Source organism: Eulemur rufifrons, chromosome 6 (assembly GCF_041146395.1).
Source record: "Eulemur rufifrons isolate Redbay chromosome 6, OSU_ERuf_1, whole genome shotgun sequence".
NCBI lineage: Eukaryota > Metazoa > Chordata > Mammalia > Primates > Lemuridae > Eulemur > Eulemur rufifrons.
Genome location: NC_090988.1, coordinates 22,795,488 through 22,822,496, shown reverse-complemented (window position 1 = coordinate 22,822,496; position 27,009 = coordinate 22,795,488). Strand labels below are relative to the sequence as shown.

At 40.2% G+C, this 27,009-nt stretch overlaps 1 protein-coding gene across 6 annotated transcripts in view; it reads right to left on the bottom strand.

Annotated features, from left to right (window-relative positions):
* Positions 1-25,249, bottom strand: part of PPP2R1B (protein phosphatase 2 scaffold subunit Abeta) — a 44,851-nt gene extending 19,602 nt beyond the window's left edge. For 3 of the 6 annotated variants that reach the window (XM_069470910.1, XM_069470912.1, XM_069470914.1), the window contains exons 1-11: positions 16,373-16,486; positions 15,427-15,517; positions 15,058-15,158; positions 11,495-11,727; positions 11,052-11,199; positions 5,805-5,960; positions 5,489-5,603; positions 4,995-5,065; positions 4,520-4,654; positions 3,412-3,585; positions 245-305 (exon numbers count right to left, since the gene is read on the bottom strand). In XM_069470910.1, the coding sequence (XP_069327011.1) occupies positions 245-305; positions 3,412-3,585; positions 4,520-4,654; positions 4,995-5,065; positions 5,489-5,603; positions 5,805-5,960; positions 11,052-11,199; positions 11,495-11,727; positions 15,058-15,158; positions 15,427-15,517; positions 16,373-16,486 (1,399 nt within the window). Of the gene's footprint in view, positions 1-244; positions 306-3,411; positions 3,586-4,519; positions 4,655-4,994; positions 5,066-5,488; positions 5,604-5,804; positions 5,961-11,051; positions 11,200-11,494; positions 11,728-15,057; positions 15,159-15,426; positions 15,518-16,372; positions 16,512-25,112 lie in introns of those variants that run through there. The other 3 variants (XM_069470915.1, XM_069470911.1, XM_069470913.1) reach the window with 3 other exon arrangements.
* Between the last annotated feature and the right edge of the window lie 1,760 nt (positions 25,250-27,009).

The following is a 27,009-nucleotide window of genomic DNA, read 5'->3' as shown; positions in this document are numbered from 1 at the left end:
ATACTGTGAAGATAACGTAATAGAATGAGTAAGAAACAGGACAAAGAGATTGATTAATAGAGAAAATAAAATTTGAGATAAAAAACCTGGTAGAAATGTCAAATTTGTATTCAGAGGACTGGACTTTAAGGCAAATATCTGGTTGGATTGGGATTCCTTTTGAAAAGGAAATGTATGAACATCATGGGATATATGCAAAATCATAGGCTTTCCATAACAGTCCATTTTTAACTTAGCTACTCACCATGGTCCACAAGCCAGGCCATACATAAAGAATTCAGCTTTTCATCAAAGAATTCCACACCCTATGGATACAGAAGATTCTATTAATACACATCTCCAAAGTTTAGAAACCAAGATGACCTATTATATTACACCAAGGTTACCTGAAGGCTAAAAAAACACTGTTTCCAAAAGAAGCTGAATTCATGAGACAGCCAGAAATGTCATTGGATTTACAAACAAGATATAAATCTATTTTATTGGATAGAAATCATATAAACAAAGAAAAGCATAAGTGAGATGGCACAGGCCCTGCTAAGTAGGAAAGAACAGGGTGGCCAGAAGCCACACACAATACTGCAGGAGAATAAGAAGAATGCAGTGAGGGTGGTCAGCCAAGTAAAATTTAGATTACTTATAAAAATAAAAATATCTGTCAATAATATTAATGATTCCCAATTGTGTTCCCTTTTTGGTTAATATCATAACAAATCCTTAAGAATGAAGCAACTGACATCAAGACATAGAGATATCCCCAATTAAAGAGAGGATTTCTGGGACGCTGGGATAAAGCGCTGGAGGGAGAGTAAAGCATGAACAAAACAGGGGAAGCAGCCCCAGCAGGGAGTCACAGGTGGGACCTGGAGCACAGAACCGTCCTGGCTCTCCCAGCCCTGCTCCTTTTGACTGCCAACAGGTAGCCACTTCAGCACAGACTGGAGACCAGCTCCAGGAGCTGATTTAAAAAGACTTCTCAGCCCTGGGACTTGTGCAGCATGTGGGTAAATGCTGTAATATGTATTTTCCTAGTGCCTCCTTTCTGGAATATACATGTTTACAGTCTTGCTTCTTTGAAATTCTAAGAAGTTCCTGACCAGTGATTATATATTTTAAATAAAGAGATATAATATTAATGTTATAATGCTTCAAAGACTGTGACTATGATTAAATAGTTTTATATGAACAGATCATTAGATCACCATGTCAGCTCTCAAAGACTTCTTTTTCATTTTAGGTGGAGGGTTTTTCCTTCAGTCTTAATTAACTTTTATTTTCCAATTTTTTGTGGTTTAACTTCACATTTACTCACCATGGTCCACAAGCAAGGCCATACATAAAGTCTTGAGAGAATTTTATAAACTGACTATCTGATAGAAAAGTCTTTACAGATAAAGAAAAAATAAGGAGAACATATATACTGACAAGAGGTTGAAATGTAAAACAAAATGTTCATGACTGAGGCACGTTACCCCTACCAGACTGGTAACATGTCAGCCAACGGCATCACCTGGTTTGCTTCCATACTGCTCTGTATTGCTAGCAACCCTTGTAGACTTTCCAGGTCAGAAGTTGAAAGAAATGGTACTAAAATTCACCCTCCCTTGCGGACATTTGTTTCAGTCTTCAGCAAACCAGTTAACCACTGCTGCTTTCCACCCTGGAGGGTTGATCCATGACAGTCACCAGCAAAGAGAAGATCCACAGCATTTGGGAGTGACAGAGGAAAAGGATGACAAGACAACTAGGTGACTCTATTAGCGATGTACTTTTATCTTTGGCATTCATTTTGAAGAATGGGACACTTCAAATTTTATAAAACATATAGCCACAGACATCCACAAGATGCATGTTTCCTGGCTATTTCTTGAATTAGCAACACAAATTCAGTTGTCCAAGAAAAATAAAGAAATTTCATATGCTGTGATCTGAAAGGAATGGAAGTGGGGTTGACGCAGGGAAAACAAACTGTAGTATGTCAGCAGTAAAATGACATAGCATGAGCTTTCTCAAAAAATATTCAGGTATTTATTTGTTCAATAATCAACAAATGTTAGGTGCCTAATTAATGACAGGCACTATGACAGTGGAAATAAAACCCTGAACACAGTCCCTGCCCGAAAAGGGATCACTTGTTTATCCCCTCAACTAGATTGTAACAGACTATTACAAATACTCTGTAATAAGTGCTACCAACAAGGGTAAGGGTATTTCAAACTTAGAAATGGGCCAGGCATGGTGGCTTATGCCTGTAATCCTAGAACTCTGGGGAAGGCCAAAGCAGGAAGACCGCCTTAGCTCAGGAGTTCGGACCAGCCTGAGCAAGAGTCAAACTGTCTCTACTAAAAGTAGAAAAATTAGCTGATAATAAAAATAGAAAAATTAGCCAGGCATAGTGGTGCACACCTGTAGTCCCAGCTACTCAGGAGGCTGAGGCAAGAGGATCACTTGAGCCCAGGAGTTTGAGGTTGCAGTGAGCTACGATGACAATGACGCCACTGCACTCTACCCAGGGTGACAAAGCAAGACTCTGTCCTCAAAAAAAAAAAAAACCTCTAGGGCACCTACTAAAAAAAAAAAAAAAGAAGGATGTGGCTATAAACCCCATCTTTGAAATTTTAATTAACGTGGTATCAGAGTAAAACTAATCAAGAAACTCAAGATAATGTAATAATGTGGACTTTGGTCAAAATACTAACATTATAAGCTTTAATACTTTTTCTATATGGTGATTCTTCAATTCCCTTTATTCAGAATGTAGGAACATTCTAGGGACATTTTACTCAGAATACAGGCAAAAAGAGAAGCTGCCTTAAGCAAAAATCAAAGCAGACTTCTCTTGAAACCATACTTCCTTTTCTTTTCAGTTAAATATTCCTTAAGTCATAGAGACATTAAATATTATAAAATCTATGCTATATATACCAAGAAACTGATGATATTCTTCTATGGCTTTGTTTTTAGGTGGTGGTGAGATGAAATGTGTTTTTATTACACAGGTTGAACATCCTACATCCAAAAATCTGAAATCTGAAATGCTCCAAAATCCAAAACTTTTTGGGTGCTGACATGATGTTCAAAAGAAATACTCATTGGAGCATTTCGGATTTTAGATCTTCAGATTTGGGATGCTTCACCAGTAAGTATACATAATGCAAATATTCCAAATTCTGAAATCCGAAACACTTCTAATCCCAAGCTTTTCAGATAAGGGATACCTGACTTATACCTTTTTGTTAGATGTTTATACACTTATAAAAATAAAAACCATCCTACAGGCAACAAGGACAAGATCATACTTTCACACATCTAAACAAACATAACCGTTCAAGCTAGTTGGGCCTCCTACTTGCCATGGTGAAACTGCACTATTTGACACTACCCTGCAATTCATGGAGCCCCTATACTTACCAGCTGGCCTGCCAGCAGCGGCATATACTCGATGATGGCCAGCCGGACCCTCCACTTGGCATCTTCAGCCAGCTCCACTATGGCAGGAAGGAGAGACTGAGAGAGCTGACGGATTCCAATCACTTCATTTACACAATCCAAATTGGAGATGATATTCAAACGAACTTCAGGACACTGTAAGCACACAAGCCCCAAAAGACCACACGTAAAAGTCAAGTCCTTGCCCAATATTCTCCTGTCAGGATAAGGTTAAAAACTGCCAAGTAAATTTTAAAATGAGAAAAGTCCTCTCAGGTGAGAGTACACAAATAATTCAAGGCAGACAACTATAAGTGATCTTAACCAGAACTTTCAATGAAAAGTCTGTAAGATGGTAAAGAGCATAGACTCTGGAATTAAGTTAGGTGCACTCAAATCCCAGATCTGCAACTGCTGAGAGACCTCAGGCAAGTTGTTTCATCTCTCTGTGCCTCAGCATACTCAACTGTAAAATGGGCATAATAAGATCTACCTCATAAGATTGTTGTGAGGATCACATGTAACAATAGGAGCAAAGCAATTAGGATCATGCCCAGTACACAGTAATTACTAAATAAATGTTAGCTATCGTTGTAATTTTTTATATTATATTTAAACTTAAAGAACCTTTGGGGGAGGGAGGGAGGTAAGGAATGAAAAATTACCTATTGGGTACAATATACACTATTCGGGTGATGGGTACACTGAAAGCCCAGACTTCACCATTATACAATTAACTTGTAACAAAAAAACCATCTGTACCCCCTAAATCTATTGAAATTGAAAAAAAAATTTAAAAAGGCATTTTTAAAACAAAGATACATTAGCTTCAAAGATAAGGAACCAGGGAATGTGAAGCAAAAATCAGGCAGAGAAGACAGACATTTTTAGGTTTGCTTCCATGGCTCCTTGTGTCCATTTTCTGGTAAACCCATAACCCATACCCAAACTTGGGGATTGTCACTAGTTTAAAATAAGTTATGATATTTTTATCTACTTCCATGTTTTGGTCCTATTGATTGAAACTCCAAACCAAAATCAAATCACACCACCAACTATCAAAGACAACAAAATTTATAGCCAGACTCACCTCATCCTTTAACTGAGCTAAAAAAAGAGGTAGAAGATGTTCAATGGTATTTTCTTTGCCCAAAATGGTAGACAATCCCATAATTACAGAAGCTAGAGCTGATTTGACATGTTGATTGGTATCAGATACTAATTCCTAAAATAAAATCAAAATTAAAAGCTTTTCTTTCTTGCAAGATAACACAAACTTCCATACCATCTCCCAAAGAATTTAAAGACAGCACTATTTCAATTGTGATTAGTTGATGTTTCCTCAGGCCATCTGTTAGGTATCATAAACCTATGCACTAAAAAGCATTTTACAATTATAACAGGCACTAATAAGAACAATGTTACACGTTAATATATCTGCCTCATTCATCCCTTGTCCACTTTTAAACTCAAAGAGCTTTAAAGTAAAGCAAAAAAAAAAAATGAGGTAAGGTTTACCTTCATATTGGGCAAAGTGAAACAAAATAAACTGAAGTTAGGTTTACCTTTATATAGGGCAGAATTTGATTCATAATTATGGTTTCTCTACCTTCAATGGGCAAGTTCTCACAAAGTTCTAAAAGAGAGAAATAGAAAAAATAATGCTTTCATAGAGCTGTTTAAGAAGTGCCAAATGAGGAAATTTCACCAGGTGTATCAACAGTTACAAGTTAAATCAAATCATACGTTTAAACAAATAAGCTCTAAGGGGGAAAATGGCTCTTATACTAAATGTAATTTTTCATCAATCTTTATGCCACTGCATATTATACCAATTCAACTTGAAAAAGCATTTGTTAACAGAAATAAGAAAAAATGGTTGTTTGGTTTTAAATATAAAGGGGGTAGGCTTTATATGACAATGTAACATTTCCACATATTAAAATCATCTCTCTATATTTGAAAAACATATTCTAGAACAAAAAAACATACAAAATTCACTGGCACAAATACACCAAAATGAATGACACATGTTACAATATAAATTGAACTCCTTAACCTTTTACTTTGTGGGCAGCAGCTGCTCGAACTTCAGCTTCACAGTCTTTAAGTAGGTTCTGAAAGGCGGGGATGAGGTCATTTAGGGTGATTTTAGGACCCACAGCTTTCTGGAGCTATAAAAGAATTTATATAGGTTTTAATGTATACTAACAAAATAATTAACAACACCACAAAATAGTGCAATCTTCAAGTATATATTTTTGCCACACTTTACATTCAAAAGAATTAATTCAGAAACTTTTGGTGCAACAGCAAATCTGTGGGTTTTTTTTTTTCCTGGTTTTTCTTTAGTACTTAAAATGCAATAATTTTACCTCTGAAAATTTGTCAGCTACCATATAGCGAACTCGCCAAGATTTATCTTCTGCTGCTTGTCGAAGTGTAGGCATCACCAAGGCCTCAAGGTCATCCTGAGACAATAACTGGGCAATACTGACACAAGCTTCCACAGCTAGAAGGCGCACTGAATCCTAAAAGAACAAAATTTCTCTAAGTCAGACAATATTTACTGAGAGCTGTGGGGCACTGTGTGTGGTATGGGGTGGCGTTGCTGTGGGTGTTGTTTAAAAAAGGAAAAAAAAAAAGCCACCACACCATATGCAGTTTCATGTCTTTACATCCTGAAATAGCTGCTGCCTTTGCCTGGAATGGCATACCAGAGCCATAAAGATAGAAATGACTTTGTCCTGAGAGTCAACAGCAAAGAAATTGCCTTGGCTAGAGTACAGAGTTTTTATTAAGAAAATGAAATGTAAACGTAAAGATTAAGTGGAAAAAAAAAAAAAGAGAACATTTTAATGGTGTCCTCAAAGCCTTACTATAATAGGAAGTTGAGGGATAAAAACGAAAAGTATACTTGTGGCCGGGCGCGGTGGCTCACGCCTGTAATCCTAGCACTCTGGGAGGCTGAGGTGGGTGGATCGTTTGAGCTCAGGAGTTCGAGACCAGCCTGAGCAAGAGTGAGACCCCATCTCTACTAAAAATAGAAAGAAATTATATGGACAGCTAAAAATATATATAGAAAAAAATTAGCCGGGCATGGTGGTGCATGCCTGTAGTCCCAGCTACTTGGGAGGCTGAGACAGGAGGATCGCTTGAGCTCAGGAGTTTGAGGTTGCTGTGAGCTAGGCTGACACCACGGCACTCACTCTAGCCTGGGCAACAGAGTGAGACTCTGTCTCAAAAAAAAAAAAAAAAAAAAAAAAGAAAAGTATACTTGTACAAGTTATTTATAAATAGATTAAAACAAAGAGAATAGGGTAAGGGACCTCACTTAGGAAGCTCAGTTTCCAGAATACTCAGTTCAAGGTGGGGGTAATAGGCATTTAGGCAGGAGATAATGACTTAGAAAGAAATACAGGCCGGGCGCGGTGGCTCACGCCTGTAATCCTAGCACTCTGGGAGGCCGAGGTGGGCGGATCGTTTGAGCTCAGGAGTTCGAGACCAGCCTGAGCAAGAGCGAGACCCCATCTCTACTAAAAATAGAAAGAAATTATATGGACAGCTAAAAATATATATAGAAAAAATTAGCCGGGCATGGTGGCGCATGCCTGTAGTCCCAGCTACTCGGGAGGCTGAGGCAGTAGGATCGCTTAAGCCCAGGAGTTTGAGGTTGCTGTGAGCTAAACTGACGCCACGGCACTCACTCTAGCCTGGGCAACAGAGCGAAACTCTGTCTCAAAAAAAAAAAAAAAAAAAAAAAAAAAAAAAAAAAAAAAAAAGAAAGAAATACAAAAAAGAACAATCAAAAGTTAGTAACGACAATAAAGTCAGTTGAATTTTAATGTTGAAGATTAAGGACAGAATAATTTGAGGTAGCCATGTCTAGAAAAACATGGAAATTGGAAATTAGAATTATAAAGTATGGGATTAACGAACTCAGCTTTCCAAATGTAAACTGCCAGGTATCAATGTGACACCTATATGTCCTTTGAGCAAGTGCAAATATACAATTAAGACAAATCAATGTGAAATTAGGAACTGAGATTGTAGATTTGAGAATCATAGATATAATGAAGTAGAAACTAAAAGCACATGAACATATGAGCACCCAGGAAAAATAAGTCAAAAATTTTAACTCCTCCCTCTTCTATCTCCCAAAGTACTGAGATTACAGGCATGAGTCACTGTGCCTGACTAAAAATTTAATAGTGTGTACAATAACATAGTATGTAGATACACACACATATACTCAAGAAAGAGGTAACAGTGACTCCAACTTTCAAAATATTACAAATTTTAAAAATCATAGATCAACAATAACTCCCTAAGACACATTCATCCCTCTGTATCCAAATGAAAAGGGTATAAAAAGAATTAGGTTCGTGGTAATGGCTACACAAACATTTTCAGATTCCAAAAATTAATGCTAAAACAAAAGACTATTAGCTATTGAAATATAGGCCAATAAATATTTGTTAATCAACTACTTGTCTTCCAGAACACTCCTGATTTTCTCCCCTACATCTGTTCCTCCTCCCAGAAGCTTCTCCACGTTAGCAATGACACCATCATCCACCCAGCCGCTCAAGCCAAAAATCTAGATCTTGACTCTTCTTCCCATCATCCAATCCAATAGTGCTAAATTCTATTGATTCCACCATCAAATCTGGTATCTAGAGACTCCATCTTCACTGTTACCACCTTAGTCCACCATCATCACCTCTTGCCTAGGTTTTTGTTTTGATTTTTTTGAGAAAGAGTCTCACTCCATTGTTCCAGGTAGAGTACATGGTACCATCATAGCTCATGGCAACCTCAAACTCTTGGGCTCAAGCGATCCTCCTGCCTCAGCCTCCCGAGTAGCTGGGCTACAGGCACATGCCACAACACATGGCTAATTTTTCTATTGTTAGTAGAGACAGGATCTCATCTTACTCAGGCTGGTCTTGAACTCCCAAGCTCAAGTAATCCTCCCACCTCGGCCTCCCAGAGTGCTAGGATTACAGGAGGGAGCCACTACACCCTACCTCTTGCCTACTATCATAAAAGCCTCCTAACTGGTCTTCCTGTTTCTACTCTTACCCCCCTTACAATTTAGTTTCCACCCAGAAGCCAGAATATCTTTTAAAATGCAAATTATATCATATCATACCGATGTTCAAAATCTAGGTGAAAATCCAAACACTATGCTTAAGACCCTGTGTGATCTGGCCCCTGCCTATCTTCTCCAACCTCATCTCTTGCCAGTCTCTTTCAACCACTGTGTTCCAACCTTAGGGCCTTTATACTAGGTGTCCCCTCTTCCTGAAATTCTCTTTTCCAGGAGCTCTGACACTGCAGGAAAGGGCATGGCTGGTATTTTTCTTTTGTGTCTCAGTTTATGCCACCTCTAACTAGTCAGTCTAGAGGAATGTCCTATTTTATTTATCTGTTTATTCGTTTTTCTCCATTAAAATGTAAACTTTGTGAGAAGACGGTCCTTGTATGCCTTGTTAACACGGTATCCTAGCACTAGAACAGTGCCTGATATAAAGTAGGTGCTCAATATTTTTTCAATGAATGAATAAGCCAAGAGCAGCTTTTCTATCGGTGGTCAGAGGGAGCATACATATGCATACTTCATAACTAAGCATTTAATAGTTTTTTGAGTATCAGTTGCTGCTAATAGCACACTACTACCACCTATGAAGTGTTCTTATCACCCCCAAAATATCAAACCTACATCTGATCAAACCTCTAGATCACAGGCGAGAAAATACTGGCCAAATGCAAGAGGAAGCTAGTTTTCATAAATAAGTTGTTATTTTAACATAGCCATGCCCATTAGTTTATGTATTGTCTATGGGTGCTTTCGTAGTATAACAGCAGAGCTGACCAGGGATAACAGAAACTGGCCCACACAAAAGATGTTTGCTAACTTCGGTTTTAGATTCAATTACTATTTTGTGGGAAATATAGAGGACAAAATAAAATGTTAAATTATACCATGGGAAATGCAATCAACAAAATTCCAAATGAGGATTCTAAACATGAGCTGTCCAGCGTGGCAACCATTAGCCACATGTGGCTTCTAAGACTTGAAATGTGGCTACTGCCACATGTTCAAATGATAAGACTTTGGAAATTCTGGGTTAAATAAAATATATTATTAATTTCATCTATTTCTTTTTACTTTTAAAAATGTGGCTAATAGAAACCTTGAAATTAGAAGGTAGCTTATATTTCTGTTGGACAGCATTGTTTTAAACTATAATGTTTGGGCAATAGAAGTATAAAGTGTAAGATGATTACGGTAAAAGTCAGAATAATGTTACGCATAAGGGAGTAGAAAGTGGAGAGCAGAGGAGGGGAGGACTGTGTTTGGAAGGAAGCCCATGGAGGGCTTCTGGGGTACTGGCTGTCAAAGCACTATCTCCTTTCATAAATGATAGCTACAAGATAATATTATCTTATAATAATTCATTAAGTTGTATACATTTTGTGCTGTTTTCTATGTTATTTTAATGAATTTAAAAATTATTCTGAAAGTAAGATTTATCTGAAAGTAAGAACCTGAAAATGATATTCATCAATGTGTTTCCTGGTACTCATGGTCCTGTATACGTGAAGTGATCCTAGGGCAGGCACTAGGCAAATTAAAAACCCAAAAGGACTCTGGGGGCTGATCCTTCAAAGCACCATTACAGAGAGACAGTACAGCCTAGCTGTGAAGGGCATGAATTCTGGAGCCAAACTGCCTAGATTCAAATCCCAACTCTACCATTACTAACTATGCAACCTTGAGCAAGTTACTTAAACTTTCTATGCTTCTGTCTCCTAGTATGTAAAATTGGGTGTCTATCTCATGTGGCTGTTGTGTGGACTGAATTACTTAACATATGTAACCACTTAAAACAGGCTAAGAAATATTAAGCACTTCATTTAGGTGTTTGCTATTGTTATTTCTACACCAAAGAGATCTCAGTTCCTTGGATTCAAAATTGCTATTATGCAATTTACTCTCATACACTAGTATGGAGGAAGCAGTGGGTCAAATAGCTTTTCTAACACATCCTATGCTTATTTACCTTAAAGTTAAAAATAACAGGAAACATTATTCCCTCATACTACAATACAGCTGACAATTCCCAAAGATATGTTACCCCTTGATGCAGCTTAGTCTTCTTAATTATGGCTCCCATTTAATCCCTGACTCCCCTTTCTTTTACCAGCTGCTAACGTGAAAAAGAAAATCATGGTCTGCTTAAGAAAGAAACACAAGAACACTGAGGTGAGTCATATTACACTTTATCCAGGTCAGAATTAAGTATTAATTTTACAAAAAGGATCCTAAGATGAGGACCAAATCTCCTCAAAGAAATTCTTAAAATAAAAAAAATTAAATTAGGCTGGTCCGAAGGTAGTGAGTTATCTCATTTGATTGTTCACAGTCAGTTACAGATTGAACTCCTTGTTCTACTACTTTCCCCCCTCCTCACTACTGCACATGACTAGTCTTAGAAAAAATAAATAAATAAAAATTAATTAATTAAATTAAAAAAACAAAACACATAAGAAATTCCTAAAATTTAGAAGAGAGTAGCATATCTGTGGCCCTTAAATGCTAAGAGTTAACTTACCTGTTCATCTGAAGCTAGATTAGTGAACAATGGAACAATTTCAGTGTTCACACTGTCTAATTCCAAAACTTTCGCAAATTCCCCCAACTTGGAAGCGGCAGCACGTCGTACCATTGGTGTATCATCTGAGCACAAGGAACGGAAGTGCCTACAGCATAAAATAATGAAGATATTTCGCATCAAATACCATGACTAAACCTGCCCCAACACACACAGACATTTTAGAGGTTTTCTCTTGCAAACATCAGTGATTAGGCTTTTGCACATAGAAGTAATAAAAATAAAACATTGGTATATTCAACTGGATAATAAAAAATGATGATATCAATCTTATTATCATGGTATCAGTCACTCAATGGTAACAGAGTACTGGGTAAATTGTCACCTATGAATCCCCAATAATCCCAAATAACTAAAAAAAAAAAAAAAACAAACTATCTTACTGTCTGATTTCTGCTTTGACAGCATTTGAGGCTCTGGGATAGCAAACGCTGAACAAACCACATGCAGAAGTGCGAGAAGTGAACCAATCTCCACTCGCTAGGCGTTTCACCAGAGGAACAAAATGAGCTTCCAGAGCAATAGGCGTATGCTCCTGGGAGATCTGCCTCAGGGACTCCACAGCCCGGTCTCGAACAACAGTCTCTTCCACAGTTGCCAGACTTTCCAAAGGAGGCTGAATAGATCAAAAAGGAAAATCACAGAAGAACTTAATGAATCAGGTTAGATACAGATTATCACTTTTTAAAGTGACTGAAGGGAGGTGGTACATGTAACCAGAATGTTAGCTACATCACACCAAATGGTTACTTTCAGTTCCCACAGTGATAACATACGGTGCAGCCAACCTGAAGACACGACTTCTGTAGAAAAGCCAAGATCTCATGTCCCAGATGGCAATTCCCAGATGGTGTCTACAAATGACACAGTGGAAGAGACCTGACACAACATTAATATTATTGTGAGCTGAATCACTAGGTTTGAAAGATATGTAGCCAAATTCAGACAGGATCATATATATTTCCTCAAGATTAAGTACAGGCAGGGCGCGGTGGCTCACGCCTGTAATCCTAGCACTCTGGGAGGCTGAGGCGGGTGGATCGCTCAAGGTCAGGAGTTCGAGACCAGCCTGAGTGAGACCCCGTCTCTACTAAAAATAGAAAGACATTATATGGACAACTAAAAATCTATATAGAAAAAATTAGCCGGGCATGGTGGCGCATGCCTGTAGTCCCAGCTACTCGGGAGGCTGAGGCAGTAGGATCGCTTAAGCCCAGGAGTCTGAGGTTGCTGTGAGCTAAGCTGACGCCACGGCACTCACTCTAGCCTGGGCAACAAAGTGAGACTCTGTCTCAACAAAAAAAAAAAAAAAAAAAAAAAAGATTAAGTACAAAAACATGATCAACATCAGGCACCACAATTACAGTAACACTCAAAAGGCTGTGACGTCACTGAGTCCACAGCCTTTTGAATATTATTCTACCATTCCCAGAGGTGCAAGCAAGCCTTGTCCACCAGCTTCACACCATAAATTTATCGAACTTATAAACAGTTGAGTACAAAGTCACTTTTTTCAGAATACATTCAGAATCTTCCCATGAGCCATAGAGCCGGAGTTTCTGCCAGAACAATCAAGCAAAGAGTACAGAGATGGTAGGAGACCCTGCTTGCAGCTTTAGAAACAGAAGAAATCAAAGGGGCTGATGGTCTGGACTACGATTAGTAACTGAATATGACATGGCCCAATAAAAAGTGAAAACAGGCTGGTTCTCTGAACCTCTGCCTTACTGTGTTTGCATTTGGGACAGGTATATTCAGCACGTGCCATGAACTGCAGATGTTAAAGTATAAAACCCACATGTAGAACTGACCAACAGAATGAAAGACAAGGATAAAGAGTCAAAGGAAATAAGGGTGCCTGCCTAATAATACATTTTGAAAATTGTTTGATACACAAAGCTAGACAGTACTCAACTTCCCTAGCAGTATTTCAGAAGCCAATTGAAAAGATACCGTTTCTTACTTGCCAAGGCCTTTCATGATCTGTCGCCTGCCTACCACAACCTCCCATCATGCAAGACCACTGGATAATCTCTATCAATAAGACAGGATAAAGTCTGATGAGCTGTCTGAGTTGAGTTCTGCCCACTTCTCCAATGCCCTTTTCCTACTGGCCCTTGGTGACCACTCCTGCCTATTCCAGCCAATACTCTACACTCCAGCAGTCTGGAACCCAACGTGCTTCATGCTTCCAAGCCTTTGAAACTCATTCTTTCAATAAATGATTATTGTTGTATTCTAGCATTGAGGATACAAAGGAAAAAAGACAAAGTTCCTTCCTCTAATGGCATTTACATTCTAATGGAGGAAGACAAAGATCAGTCAAGAAAATAAGCAGATGGTGATAAGTACTCTGTAGAAAAATAAAATAGGATGATGTGATAAGGGGTGACTGGAAGGCTCTTTCAAGTTGGGTGGTCGGGGCAGATCTATCTGAGGAGGTGTATCGAAGTGGATATCTGAATGACAAGGAGCCAGCCACAGGAAGCTCAAAAGAGCATTTTATTAGAGGGAAGATCTAGGGCAAAGGTCTTAAGGGAATAATGAGCTTGGTTTATTCAAAGAACAGAAAGAAAACCAATATGAGTGGAATGAGGTTATCAAAAGGGAGCACCATATATGGTAAACCTACAGAAGCAGGTCATAAAAGGTCTTGCACAGAGTTTGGATTTTCTAAGAGTCATGGCAGGGAGTGATCTACCTGCTGGGTGAAGAGTCAACTTGTAGGGGTGGGGTGCAAGGCAAAAGTGGAAGGCAACTATAGTTAGGAAGCTACTATAATCTAGAGGAAAGATGGTGGTGGTCTGGACTATGGTGGCAGTAGGAGGGATGGAAGAAAGTGGACTGATTTTGGAATATATGTAGACTGTATAGGAGTTACTAACAGATGAGATTTTGGGGACAAGGGAAAGAGGATTCAAGAATACCTTCTAAAAGGCTGCTCCACCTTGTAGTCCAGTAATTAAAGAACACCTTCTAGGTTTTAGCTTGTGTAACCAGGTAGATGGTGATACAACTGGGTAGATGGAAAAACAAAATGAGAGGCATCCTTTGGGGACGAGTTCTGTTTTAGGTATGTTAAATTTGAAATACCTGCTCCAAGTAGAAAAATCATAGGCAGATATACATAGAGATAAATATATACATATCTAAATCTATCTCTATATATCTATCTGTATCTATCTATCTATGCAGTTCCACGGAAAAGTCAGAGGTAGAGATAGGAATCACAAGTCAGCATCACACAAACAGTATTTTAAAGCCCTGAAGCAGATATCCTTACTTTGTCCAACTACTGAATTCCTAGTTATCCTTTAAAACCTAATTCAGACATCAACTCCCAAGAGGTCTTCCCTGAGCACCCTGAGTTAATCTTTCACCTCTCTATTATTTGAGTACTTTATAAGTGCTTATATTTTTCCATTTGAGACCGCAATTATTTGTTGATACACAAAGACAGAGACCTCATTCCATTCACCACTGATTGGTCTTCTTTAACATTAACATTGTTAACTTACAATTTGCCTGATTTATAGACTCTCAATAAATGTCAATTAAATTGAACTGAACACATCAAACTCAAAAAGTCAAAAGCAAAATTTATGCCAACAATTAACGACAAGACATTCCCAGATGAGAATTAAGACTTTTAATTTCAGGGGGGTAAAAAAAAACATAAAAACTATCAAATCCTTTTTCTCCCCACCTCTAAATTAGTAAGTCTACAGAGGCAGAAAAAGAGGAAGAAGTTCTTTTATTCATAGTTGGACAAATAAGAAGGGGTGAATCTAAAGAACCTATATTACTTGTTCTGTCAATGTCTAACATTATGACTATCTGCCCATAAAGAGATCTGCATAAAAAATGCTGCTGTGTGCCTATCATCAAACAATGTATCATCTGTACTGCAAAAATTCTAGGAGGATAGGCATATTCAAATACTCACCAGCAGACAGTGGGCAAAGTCAGGACCTCCCACCAGGCCAGTGAAATTTCCCAGCTGCTCAGCAAGAGCTAACAGTACCTCATCTTCATCATAAATTGTATCTGGAAATGACATCAACCAAATACTTATCAACCCATCAACAAGTACAGCTGGCCCAGAGCTGGGCAATCACACAAAACTAGGAATAGACTCAGTATATATCTGGCCACAACTTTACAATATGCTTTGTTCTGTTTCTTTTGCACAGAAAGCGCCTGGCTCGGTGTAGTACTTAATGATACTGTGGGTAACAAATTCTAAAAAACAAAGTTCTGAAAGACACTGGAAAATGGAATGTCCATGACTTTCTTTAAACAAAGATTCACAAACCTGTGAGGAATGGCAGCAGTTCAGTTCTCGTCCTTTCTACTCCAAGTGCTAGAGCAATTGTTGATAACTTCTTAATACTGTTGAGACGGAGCTTTAAAAAAGTAGAAAGAAAAAAGGAAAGAAATGGTTGCAATTTAGACCAAAAGACAAAAGGTGCAAACAGGTGAAATAATGGCATACGGGTAAGAAAGGATAAACTTTCATTTAGATTTTATTCATAAGGAACCTCGTAAGGACCTCAGGATCTGTGTAACTCGGCTTCATTAGCCAGAGGAAGATTTCCTAGGAGAAACACTTAAAAGGGCCCAGAAGAGAAATGAATGAAAGAGAATGTAACACTCAGAAAGTAAGAATTTTTAAAGAGAGAGAACTCTGGCAATGGTGAAACAGGTGAAATGGCTGAATCAACTCCTGCCTTTTCAAAGAAAAGTTCCATCGGAACTGATACACCGACCCCATCTAGGTTAATTAAGCCATCCCACTCTCTTTCTACCCGACAAGCCCAGCCAGTTTCCAAGCCGAGAGGAAGGCACCGGGCTGCACTGCAAAAGGGCCCCTTGGCATCCTGCGATGCACAGCCCGCTCCACAGCCCGGCACCGCGCTCCTCCCGCCGGCTCATCTAGCAGGACTGCCCGGCCGGCCCAGGGAGGGACCCGGCGCGGCCACCGTGAAGGGGCGCCCAGGTAAGAAGCCGGTTCTCAGAAGCCCGATGGGGCGCCGGGCCGACACCTCAGGGGATCGGGAAGAGGGGCGCTGGAGAGGTACCGGGAGGATCGGACGTGCCACCACGGCCCCTCAGGAGTCTTTCTCTCCTCCCCTTCAAGTTTCTGCTGCGAGTTCGGCTCGTTCAATCCCCGGGCCTCCCCGACAGCGGCTCTGGCCTTCTCTCTTCCCTACCACGCGCCCGGCCGGGCCCGCCTCGAGTCTCCGGCCTCAGTCCAGTACCTGCACGTCCTCATTGCGGAGCTCGTCGATTAAAACCGCGATCGGGTACAGCGAATCGTCTCCATCTCCTCCCGCTGCCGCTGGCCCGGCCCCGTGCCCCGCCGCGCCCGCCATGTTCTTTCTCCTCCTGCTGGTCGCCGCCGCTTGCTCTGCGCCCAGGCCCCGCCCCGCTTCCAGGGGGCGGGGCTAAGGCCGGCGCGCGGGCTCCGCCGAGGTGGGGGAGCTAAGTCTCTGCCTCGCTTAAGGAGGATCCCCTCCGACCCCCATTGCAAGAGTTGTAGGTCTAAACTCCACAAGAAGGGTGGGCTGAGAAAGCGCATGGGACCCCCGTGTCCTTTCCCCAGCCGAAGCAAACAGGGGCAGGGATTCATCCTGCTCGTTGTGGTCCGAACGGGCGAGGGACCTAAGAGGGTGAGCCGTGCTGCGCCCTTTTAGGACTCAGGCCGGCTGAAGAGGATGCCCAAAGCCGGGAGGAAAAAGGCTTTAGCACCTCCCCTGGCTGCATCCTGACCCCGAGCCACTGGGTCTCCAGCCCTAATTTCTCCGCTCAGCTTCAAGCTTCCGCAGAGCCCCTTCACGTCTTCCTTCGGCCTGTTCTCCAGAATTGTATCTGGCTGCTGCTCCGTAAGACAAATAACGCGGGCGGTGAGAGAAAATGAACAGTTCTGTCCAAACTCCCCAGTCAATATTTTTTCCACGCAAGCTGTTAAAAACATGCTGCTCTCTTGTTTTTGTGTTTCTTTTCAGTTTGGTACTGGAATGGTGCCTTCTGTTGTATTTTCTTCCTCCCATTTTTGAGCTCTTTAGCATGCTAGAAGTACAACAATGAAGCAAAACTAGGACAAACTTTAATCCTTCCAAATAGGGTGGAGTGGCTATTTGGTTTGTACAAGAAAGCCTAAACTGGCCTCCCTGGACCTCCAAGAGTCCTCAAAGGCGGCAGTGGGAGGAGGTGGAGGTCTGGGAGTTCTTTCTTACAAAACTGAATGGAAAGTTTTATCCTGGTTAGGACAGCATGGGTCATTTATCCTGGTTAGGGCAGCATGGGTCCTGTCTTTTTGTTTGTTTAGGTCTGGAATTTAAGCAGCTTAGAGTGATAACTACATATGATGATCCCAAGCTCTGAAACGGTAATTCTATGTGTGTGATTAATAAAAAATGTAAAATTGTTAATAAATGCAATTTAGGAGACAAACTTTTTTAAAAACATGAGGTTCTTGGAAGTAAGCACAGTAGATAGAGCCCTTGGTAGTAATGAATGTTTGGGACCCAATAGATCTGAAGAGTTTTTCTAATTACGTCTGTGGATGTATTCTTTAGGGTTTTAATTTTTGTTTTCATTTGCTTTTTTTTTTAGGCTTACATAGCATAGTCTGGATTATCTGAATGACCACTTTAGTATTGCTACACAATTTCAGCATCTACATTTGCAGGTGTCTTTCAGTGCTGCTTTTATTGTTTGCGGATAATGAAAAAAGAACAGAAGTGGTTTTAAAATGAAAATGATGCTTTCATGCACAAAATGAAACCCAAATGACATCATGGGACTGCACCGTGTAGTTTTAACAGAGAAAAGTAGTGAGAAAATTAAGATATCATAGGTCACTTGGTACATAGGTATATTGAACCCAAAAGCAGCTGAGCTTTAGCAGACAATACCATAATCATAATGTAAGGGATGACTTAGTTTTAACAAAATACATCATTTGTCATGTTAAATTACTACAGTCTGATTAACTTGAATAGTGTTAGTTTTGTGATTTCATTTGTATTTGTAAATTTGTTTTTTTAGCTAAGAGTTATAAATAAAAGAACATATATTCATAGTTTATATTTGTAAATTTAAGTAATATTATAATAAAAATAACAAGTTGACTGAGAGTTTTCAATATTTTTTATTTCTTTAAAAATGGATCCATATACTACACAAGTTTGAGAGAAAGGGCTAAGAGGTTCTTAATTTAGTACTTTACCAGTTAGAAGATCAGATGGAGTTCCTATTGGCATGGAGAAGACTTTATGTAAAAAGTTTTCAGAAATTATAAAGGAAGCAAGGGCAGAGAGAAGTAGATTAAGTCAGTTCCACACATACTATCATCTAGATATTGGCTTAAGCTCAGCAGAGCCTCAATATGCTAACAAAAATTTGGACACTGATGCTAAACTATTTTTTTTTAAAACTCAAATTTGCTTTGCTTACCCAAGCACAATGAATTGGAGATCTAAGGAATAACTATGATTAAATATGAAATCACAAGCTGACAAAATAGGCCCCAGAAAATTGCCTGGTTTGAGAGTCATCAATTCTGGACTTCAATTCCCATCATTGTTTCTGATTCATTATATAACCTACCTCTCCCTAATGCCTCAGTCCCACCTTTCACCCCCTCACCCCCAATAAAATGGAGCTAACCATCATCTCTGGTGCCTGATCTAGTTACTATGATGCTGTGAGAATGAAACAGGTAATAAACATAGAAATGCTAATAAATCCTTCAATAAAGAAAGTGATTAAAACAGCAACAGAAAGAGGCTATTTCAAAAACTGGGCCAAATTCTAAGGCTGACCATCTGAATCACCTAAATTGCCTGTTAAAAATGCAGATTCCTGGTCTCCAAACCACACCTACTGAATCAGAGTCCCTAAGAAGGGGGCCAGACATTTTATGGTGCCCACTGGGTGTTTCTAATGTACATTGACATTTGAAAGTCACTGATTTAAAAAGTTCATATGGAAAAATAATTTCTGTGTCAATAAACAAGCATCTATCTGCTCAGGTAGAGTCTGAAAAGTCTTTGGAGGCCGTCTCTGTCCAGAGAAAGCAAATGACAGCTATCGATAACTGCTTATCGATAAGCAATTCTGTCTCTACAGGCTGTGGGTTTTGCCAGATTAAAAGGGTGATCCCCCTTTTGCTGGATTCCTGGATGTTAGCCAAGCACTCGCAATACAGTACTGTGGCGTTGAGCTATTTCCGTGTCCTCCTCTCTTCCCTCTATTGCTCCCTCAGGCCTCCTCTCCACTTCCCACACACACCACAAGAAATTAATAACGAGGGAACGCCAGAGGCAACAGCTGAGATTAGATTGAGAATTTAAGGCAGCCCTTAGAAACAACGTGACGTTCTCAGCATAAAAGCACTGAGTTCTGACTCCCACGTACAGTTCACTCATCCAGTGTGAATCAAGGGAAGAAGACTGGGTTAGACTTGCCCAGTTCCTGTAAAACAAAGCATCAGGAATATGGGGAAGTACAGGCAGATGGGATCAGCTTGTAACAGCTCTCAATGTGACATCAGAAAAGCGCAGTCCTGAGGAAGTCTGAATGACATCACGATCACCATTCTGACCCTTTGCCTCCCCTTTACTAAACTCAGACCACAAAGCTTTACAAATAGGCACTTATTCAAATGCTATCTGCCCCAGAGTCACCCCACTGCCAGGGAGAAGGCCTGTGCAGGAGACCTGTAGGTGGTTCTCTCAGGGCAGACCCAGACTGTGGTCCCATTGAAAGGGCCATTGGGAGAGTGGTGGTTGCCCAGTTCACTCACAGAAAACCCGAAGTGCACAGAGCCATTTTCCAAATATCTTTATGTAGCAAGATGACCCCGGCAAACCCCTTCCCAGGTCTGTACTTATTTCATTACAAAGTAGTAATTATCACCATAGTGTTAATGATATCTTAAAGTTATATTTACACAAAGAATGTCATCATTCTGTAGAACTCAAATATTTTCCCCTCAATTTCACCTCAATATTTTTGCCTTCTTCCCCTTCTCTGTTTTATTTGTGGCAAAATTTTAATCCCATTTTTATGGATAAGAATACTCTGACAAGTCAGGCACCACGGCTCACGCCTGTAATCCTAGCACTCTGGGTGACCGAGGTGGGAGGATCGCTTGAGGTCAGGGGTTCCACACCAGCCTCAGCAAGATGAGACCCCGTCTCTACTAAAAATAGAAAAAATTAGCTGGGCCTGGTGGCGTGTGCCTGTAGTCCCAGCTACTCGGGAGGCTGAGGCAGGAAGATTGCTTGAGCCCGGGAGTTTGAGGTTGCTGTGAGCTAGGCTGATGCTACTGCACTCTAGCCCAGGCAACAGAATAAGACTCTGTCTCAAAAAAAAAAAAAAAAAAAAAGAATACTCTGACAAAAAGAGAGAGGCTCTACCTGAAGTCACACAGTAAATCAGAAGCAGCCGTGGAACTCATTATTGCTAACCCCTGCTTCATCCGCTACACCTCCATTCCACAGCTTCTCACTATATATATATATATATATATATATATATATATATAAAAAAGCATTGGCTTTCCAAGGCAAAACTTTGCTTGAATTCTTGGGAAGAGCAAATCAAAGAAATAAGACAGTCAGTTCTGGTTCAGAACAGTACATATAAGGGTTAAGAGAGGAGAGTATGCTCTGGAGTCAGGAAGATGTAGACTGAAATCCCACCTCTACCAATTCCTAGCTGTGTAACTTTGGGCAAATAACTTATCCTCTCTCAATCTTGGTTTCTACATCTACAGAGTGGGGCTGTCAAGCTTACCTCATGTGGTTGTCAAGAAGATTAAATAATTCATATAATGTGCTTAGTTACTGCCTGGCAAAAGACAGCCCTCAAATATTAGCCAGGATGAGTTATTATCTACTGAGGAAGTAGGAGCAGATAAGAAAACATTCCAATCAATTGAGCTTTGGCAACAGAGAGGACCAGCGTGAAAGGATGAAAGGAGTACATGAGTTAGAGCCAGAAGATCTGACTCAAGAAGATTTTTTTCCACTGGTAAAATAGGGGTTTTACCTCTCAGAGTTGTGAGGAGTTAAGATCCATCTTGTAAAGTGCTTTGTTAATGGAAAGCACTATGCAAATGTTAGAAGTTGTATTATTTATTTTTTTTGTCAAGGGCTCACTGAATCTGGTGCCCATGCCAAACACAAAAAGAGAGTATCTGAAGATCTCTGCTGAAAGTGTGCAGGCCCCCAGTTCCCGAAGAACAGCAGTCAGAATTGGTACTTCCTCTAGCCACGAGGGTAGATTTAAGTTATGGCAAACCTTAAGATCAAACAGGCATGGTGACTTCTCTCAAAAGTCTCATGCCTTTGAGTCCTATAATAGGCTCTAATGTTCTCAGGACAGAACCCCTGGTTATCTTGCCAGATGCTACACACCACTCAACAAAAACCCTTTGTTACAGTGTTAAGTGAAAGAGTGAGGTACACAGTGTTATTAAAGTTGCAGGTGTACTTAAAGCTGACGATGTTCAGAAATAATAGATTGTTTCCAAATGGCTAATATTACAATTATCTTAAAATTTTTTTAAAAAGCAAGGGCCAGAACAGAAAAGGAAATGGGAAAGAATACCATCTTCAAGGGACTATGTAATAGTACCGTACCATTTGTGTAAAATAAAATGCACACACATGTGCTTGGATATGTATTAAAAAATCTCTAGAAGGACGCTCACGACTAATAACATTGGTTCACTGGCAAGGTAACTGGTACCTGGAGAACAGAGATGGGAGATTTTTTAACGTACCGTATATCCATTTGTGCTTTATTTTGTTTTTGTTTGTTTGTTTTTTACTATTTATTCAACTCCAGATTTTACTCAAATTTTTCCATTAATGTCCTTTTGCTATTGCAGGATCCACTCCAGGATAACACATTGCATTTAGGCTTTTTGAATTTTGAACCATGAAGATTATTATCTATTGAAACAAACTGTACTCTGCCTCCCCCTGGCTAGCCTTTCCTGTGGCATCCATAAATGTGTATAATAGGCTCCTCTTGCCCAGCTATTCTCTGTCTAGCCCTGCTATGTCCACAGGGTCTATACAGTCCAGATTTCCTTCCTCTCTCTTATTTTTGTAAGCCTCTTATCACCATGTCTTATACTGGACCCAGCCAACATAAGTAGTAGCTTTTAGCAGCTGGGCACACTGTCCCCAGGATCCAGCTAGACAGAGGCTTGATTTAGCAAAAGCAAGGCTTTCTTAAAATATTCCTGCTCCCCTGAAAGCTTTTGCCTGTGGTCTCCCTTGAAGATGGTATTCTTTCCTACTTTCTTTTCTGATCTGCCCAGCAGAACTGTCAAGAGAAAAGTCACAGGAGTAAGAAAGGACCAGTGCCAAGATCCCCTGGACACGCCTTTCACATCTGGCAAAAATCCAGCTGGGACTGCAATCAGAAACCGGAATTTCCACTAACTTCTAGGACTTCAGGAAATCAGCTCCCTCTCTGATCTAGCTATGTGATTAAAATTAGCTGGGAGCCCACAGTGTTCATGAAAAACTCCTACAAAGACTGAATATACTAACTGCACACTCTGTCCTACTAGGACAACCTCCAGGCTGTGGTTACTGGAAGCAGATTAAGAAGGTGATTAAAAAAAAAAAAAAAAAGTGAAACAACTTTGACTAGATCCTGTTCTCATCTCTGCTGATAAAATCCTTCTAGATTCCCCAATGTGACATCCAAAAAAGGAGGTTAATGACTGTGGACTTCAAAGAGGTCATGAAATAGGGAATGTAAGGTCATGGTTAAAGAGAGGCTCTGAAGTCACTGCTTAGGATTGAATCCCAGGTCAACAAATTTATATTCAGATGACCTTGCGCAAGACACTTAATATCTCCAAGCCTCAGTTTCCCCATTTATAAAAAACGGTTAATAATAGTTATCAATCTCATAAGGTTGTTGTGAGAACTATGAGGAAAAAGCAATTTAAAACATTCTTGACCTATAATAAATACTTAATAAGGGCCGGGCGCGGTGGCTCACGCCTGTAATCCTAGCACTCTGGGAGGCCGAGGCGGGTGGATCGCTCGAGGTCAGGAGTTCGAGACCAGCCTGAGCAAGAGTGAGACCTCGTCTCTACTAAAAATAGAAAGAAATTATATGGACAACTAAAATATATATATACAAAAAATTAGCTGGGCATGGTGGCGCATGCCTGTAGTCCCAGCTACTCGGGAGGCTGAGGCAGTAGGATCGTTTAAGCCCAGGAGTTTGAGGTTGCTGTGAGCTAGACTGACGCCACGGCACTCACTCTAGCCCGGGCAACAGAGTGAGACTCTGTCTCAAAAAAAAAAAAAAAAAAAAAAAAAATAATAAGCATTAGCTGTCATTCATATTATCTCTCCACAAAGCAAATCTGACAATGTAGATGCTATATAAAAAAAAAACCAAAACCAAACCAACAGAAAAAGACACCAATGCAAAATCCATACAGTCCCATGTGTTTCTAAGACTGAGCTCAAAGGAGGGTATCAGGTGTTACACACATGGAGAAGGGAATCCTCTTCTATATCTGATAGAGCTGACCTTGTCTGTTACTTAAGGCCCAAATCTGCCTAGGTGGTTACCCTATACTTTTAAAATGCAAATTCTACTTCCTTCTGCAAATGTTTGCTTTTCACCCCAAGGGCAGTCAAAGGCATTCTAAAGCCTTTTACTTTACAAGGCTCAGGCTCTGCTAAATGCTATTACTGTCCCTTGGGCTACAGTGCTGTGGATAATGTGTTAGCATTTGCAGGAGAGAACCCTGGACATTCATATTTTGGGGAGGTTGTCTTTGACAGTATCAGTAAGTTAGCAGAGGTGAAGTTAGAACTGTGCATGTGATGTGGTTTGCACATATTTAGAATCTTGAAAATGGATAATTGACCCTAAGAGTAGCCGCTTCCTCCTCTCACTCAAACACATATCTTTTACTACTTAAGAATACAATCAAGGTCATGCCAAATAGAACTGAAATCAACTGAGAATTGACTTGTGAGTCATCTACCAATCAGGGAATCATTGTGATGGACAAGTCATGCCCTGGTAGTTATGGACATAGTTTTTTCCAGGAAATTTTTGCAATTATAGTAATAGAAGAGTGCAACATGGGATACAGATTCTAAAGAAATGCAACTAAGATATTTCAACTTACACTGGAATTACACCAAGAACACAACAAATACTGAAACGAACTAAGCCGCTGGAGGGACAGGAGCTCTGAAATTTTTAGTGAGAATAGGATGCCCTCTGCTGGGCATGAGGGAAGCCTCTAGAATGGTATGGCAGATAAAGTTGCCTTAAATTGTCAGAGATAGTGATACTCCAGAGTAAAACAAAACCAAAACAAACAAACAAAAAAAAAACATGGCAACAAATTTAAACTTTGGTGCTATTTTCTAGACTATCTCCAGTAATCACAGACTGTGAGAACACAAATATAGACAAAGACCCAAGGGAAGAGCTGAGTTAAAAAAAATTCCTAAGATTCTTTTATAAATGTAGCACCGAAAGACCTGCCTCCTTTTCTGCATATCTTCGCAAATACTTCACTGGCAAGAAAAAAATGGGAACACATTATAGGAAATACCAGGGAGGCTTAGAGACATATTGTTAACAGGGAGACAAGAAAGAGGTGAGACTAACTCCTGAATGCTACGTGGTGTCTTCTTGTTGGTTGACTGAGTACATTTCAGGTCATTTCTCTCAAAATGAGATTAACCTTTGCTCTCATGTCTGAGGGTGGCGGCAGCAGCTCCAGAGAGGCTCTGTCTGCAGAAGACAGAGGTAGAATAACAAAGGTAAAGTAGGGTCTTCACCTTGCTTGTCTCAAATAAACAGTTAAATATATTTTTTAAAACTCACAAAGCAGGCTCCCCCATTGTGTCCTTGCAGCAGGAGGGCTTAATACCCACACACACTTTTTTTTCCATCGTCCTGCTCAACACAGACACAGGTCCTTACCTGAGTAGGCCAAGCAGTACCGAGCAACAGCATTGAATTTGAAGATCAGGTTCTTCCTGAAGGTGGGGTCTGCCTGCTCAAACTCTCTCCTCCCACCTAATAAATATATCAATAAAACGGCACTGAGTAGGTCTGAAATTGCCAAAATTATAGTCACTTATTCTTTTTTCCCCATACGTGTTATCACTCAATTTACTGAGATGAGAGAATCAATGTGAAGAGAACCACAGTAAATTATTAACATCCATTAGTGTACTTCAGTACCATATTAGTTAATCGTTTCCCGGAAAGCAGGGCCCAAAGGAAATGGGAGATAGGGCAGGTGAGTTTGATAGGCCCAAGGAAGCAGAGAAAAGGGTCTATGGAGGGGAAGAGGCCTGGCTGAAGGCCTGGGCAACCAGGGTCATAATTACAAAAAGAAAGCAAACATTTTGCCTCTTTAATTGTCTTTGATCTTTGGTGTGATTGCCTCTCAGTCTTTATCAAGAGCAGTGGTGGCTCACGCCTGTAATCCTAGCACTCTGGGAGGCCGAGGCGGGTGGATCGCTGGAGGTCAGGAGTTCGAGACCAGCCTGAGCAAGAGCGAGACCCCGTCTCTACTAAAAATAGAAAGAAATTATATGGACAACTAAAAATATATACAGAAAAAATGAGCCGGGCATGGTGGCACATGCCTGTAGTCCCAGCTACTTGGAAGGCTGAGGCAGAAGGATTGCTTGAGCCCAGGAGTTTGAGGTTGCTGTGAGCTAGGCTGACGCCATGGCACTCACTCTAGCCCGGGCAACAGAGCAAGACTCTGTCTCAAAAAAAAAATAATAAAATAAAAAGAGCAGTGGTGTTTTAACTCTAGCTACCTATCAGATAAATCACCTAGAGAGTTTTAAAAAAATAATGATACCTGGGCCTATCCTGGGCTACTAACTCAGAATTCCTGAAGGGTTAAATAGACAGTGGCAATTTTTTAAAGGGTCCCCAAGTGACTGCCTTGTGTAGCTCTGTTTGAGAATTGCTGCTTTATAGGTTACAACTTCTTCAGCATTTACTACAATGCTGCTGAAGAAGCTAGCAAACAAACCAAAAAGCACACCCTTCTCATTTGGCAACTTGGGATTTGTGACTTAAAATGACGAATCAAAGGCACAGGGTGCCAATTGCCAAATACTGTTTTCACATGCAAATGAAGGCCAAAGAGAGCTTTCCTAAGGCAGGTAATGTCTGGAATCCATGGTTGTAGGTCTGCAAAAGAAACTTTGTCGTAAGTTTGTCTTAAATCACACAATCTTTTGGCTGTCAGGACCACCAAAAAGTGACCTGGTTTATACTTTTATCTCCAGGCATGTAATGACAGAACAGCCCCCAAACTAGAGGCAAAACCAGAAACAAATGAAAAGCCCTACTACCACCTTGAAGTATTTTATGAAGATGACTGAAGAGTCACTTTAAGGGAAAAAAAAAAAGCTCATACTCAAGTAAAATGCTCTTTAAACTCAATTGTTAATTTAAACACAGACTCTTTATTCTATAAAGCCACAACAGGAAATTCCCAGTCTGTCCTTGTCACTACAATTCCATTTCCCTAATTCCATTTACCAAATTGTTAGTTATAATTTGCTTAGACATCAGGTCTATGCTAAACACCACAGCAGAAGAGAGCCAAAGCAGCTCTCAGTTTTAAAATATCACTTGCTACTTAGTATTACTCAATCTGAGTGTATCACTACAAAGTCATCTCGTTGTCAGACTGCCTTTTCCTAGCAGGGCATGCAGCTGACAGGACCCGAGCACCTGCTGGAAGGAAAGGCTTTCTGACCCAAACTCCTGGGTCAGAAGGTCTCCTGGGCTATGTCTGACCCTCTAAAATCAAGTAATCATAGAAATAGTCAATAAAGCTACCCTA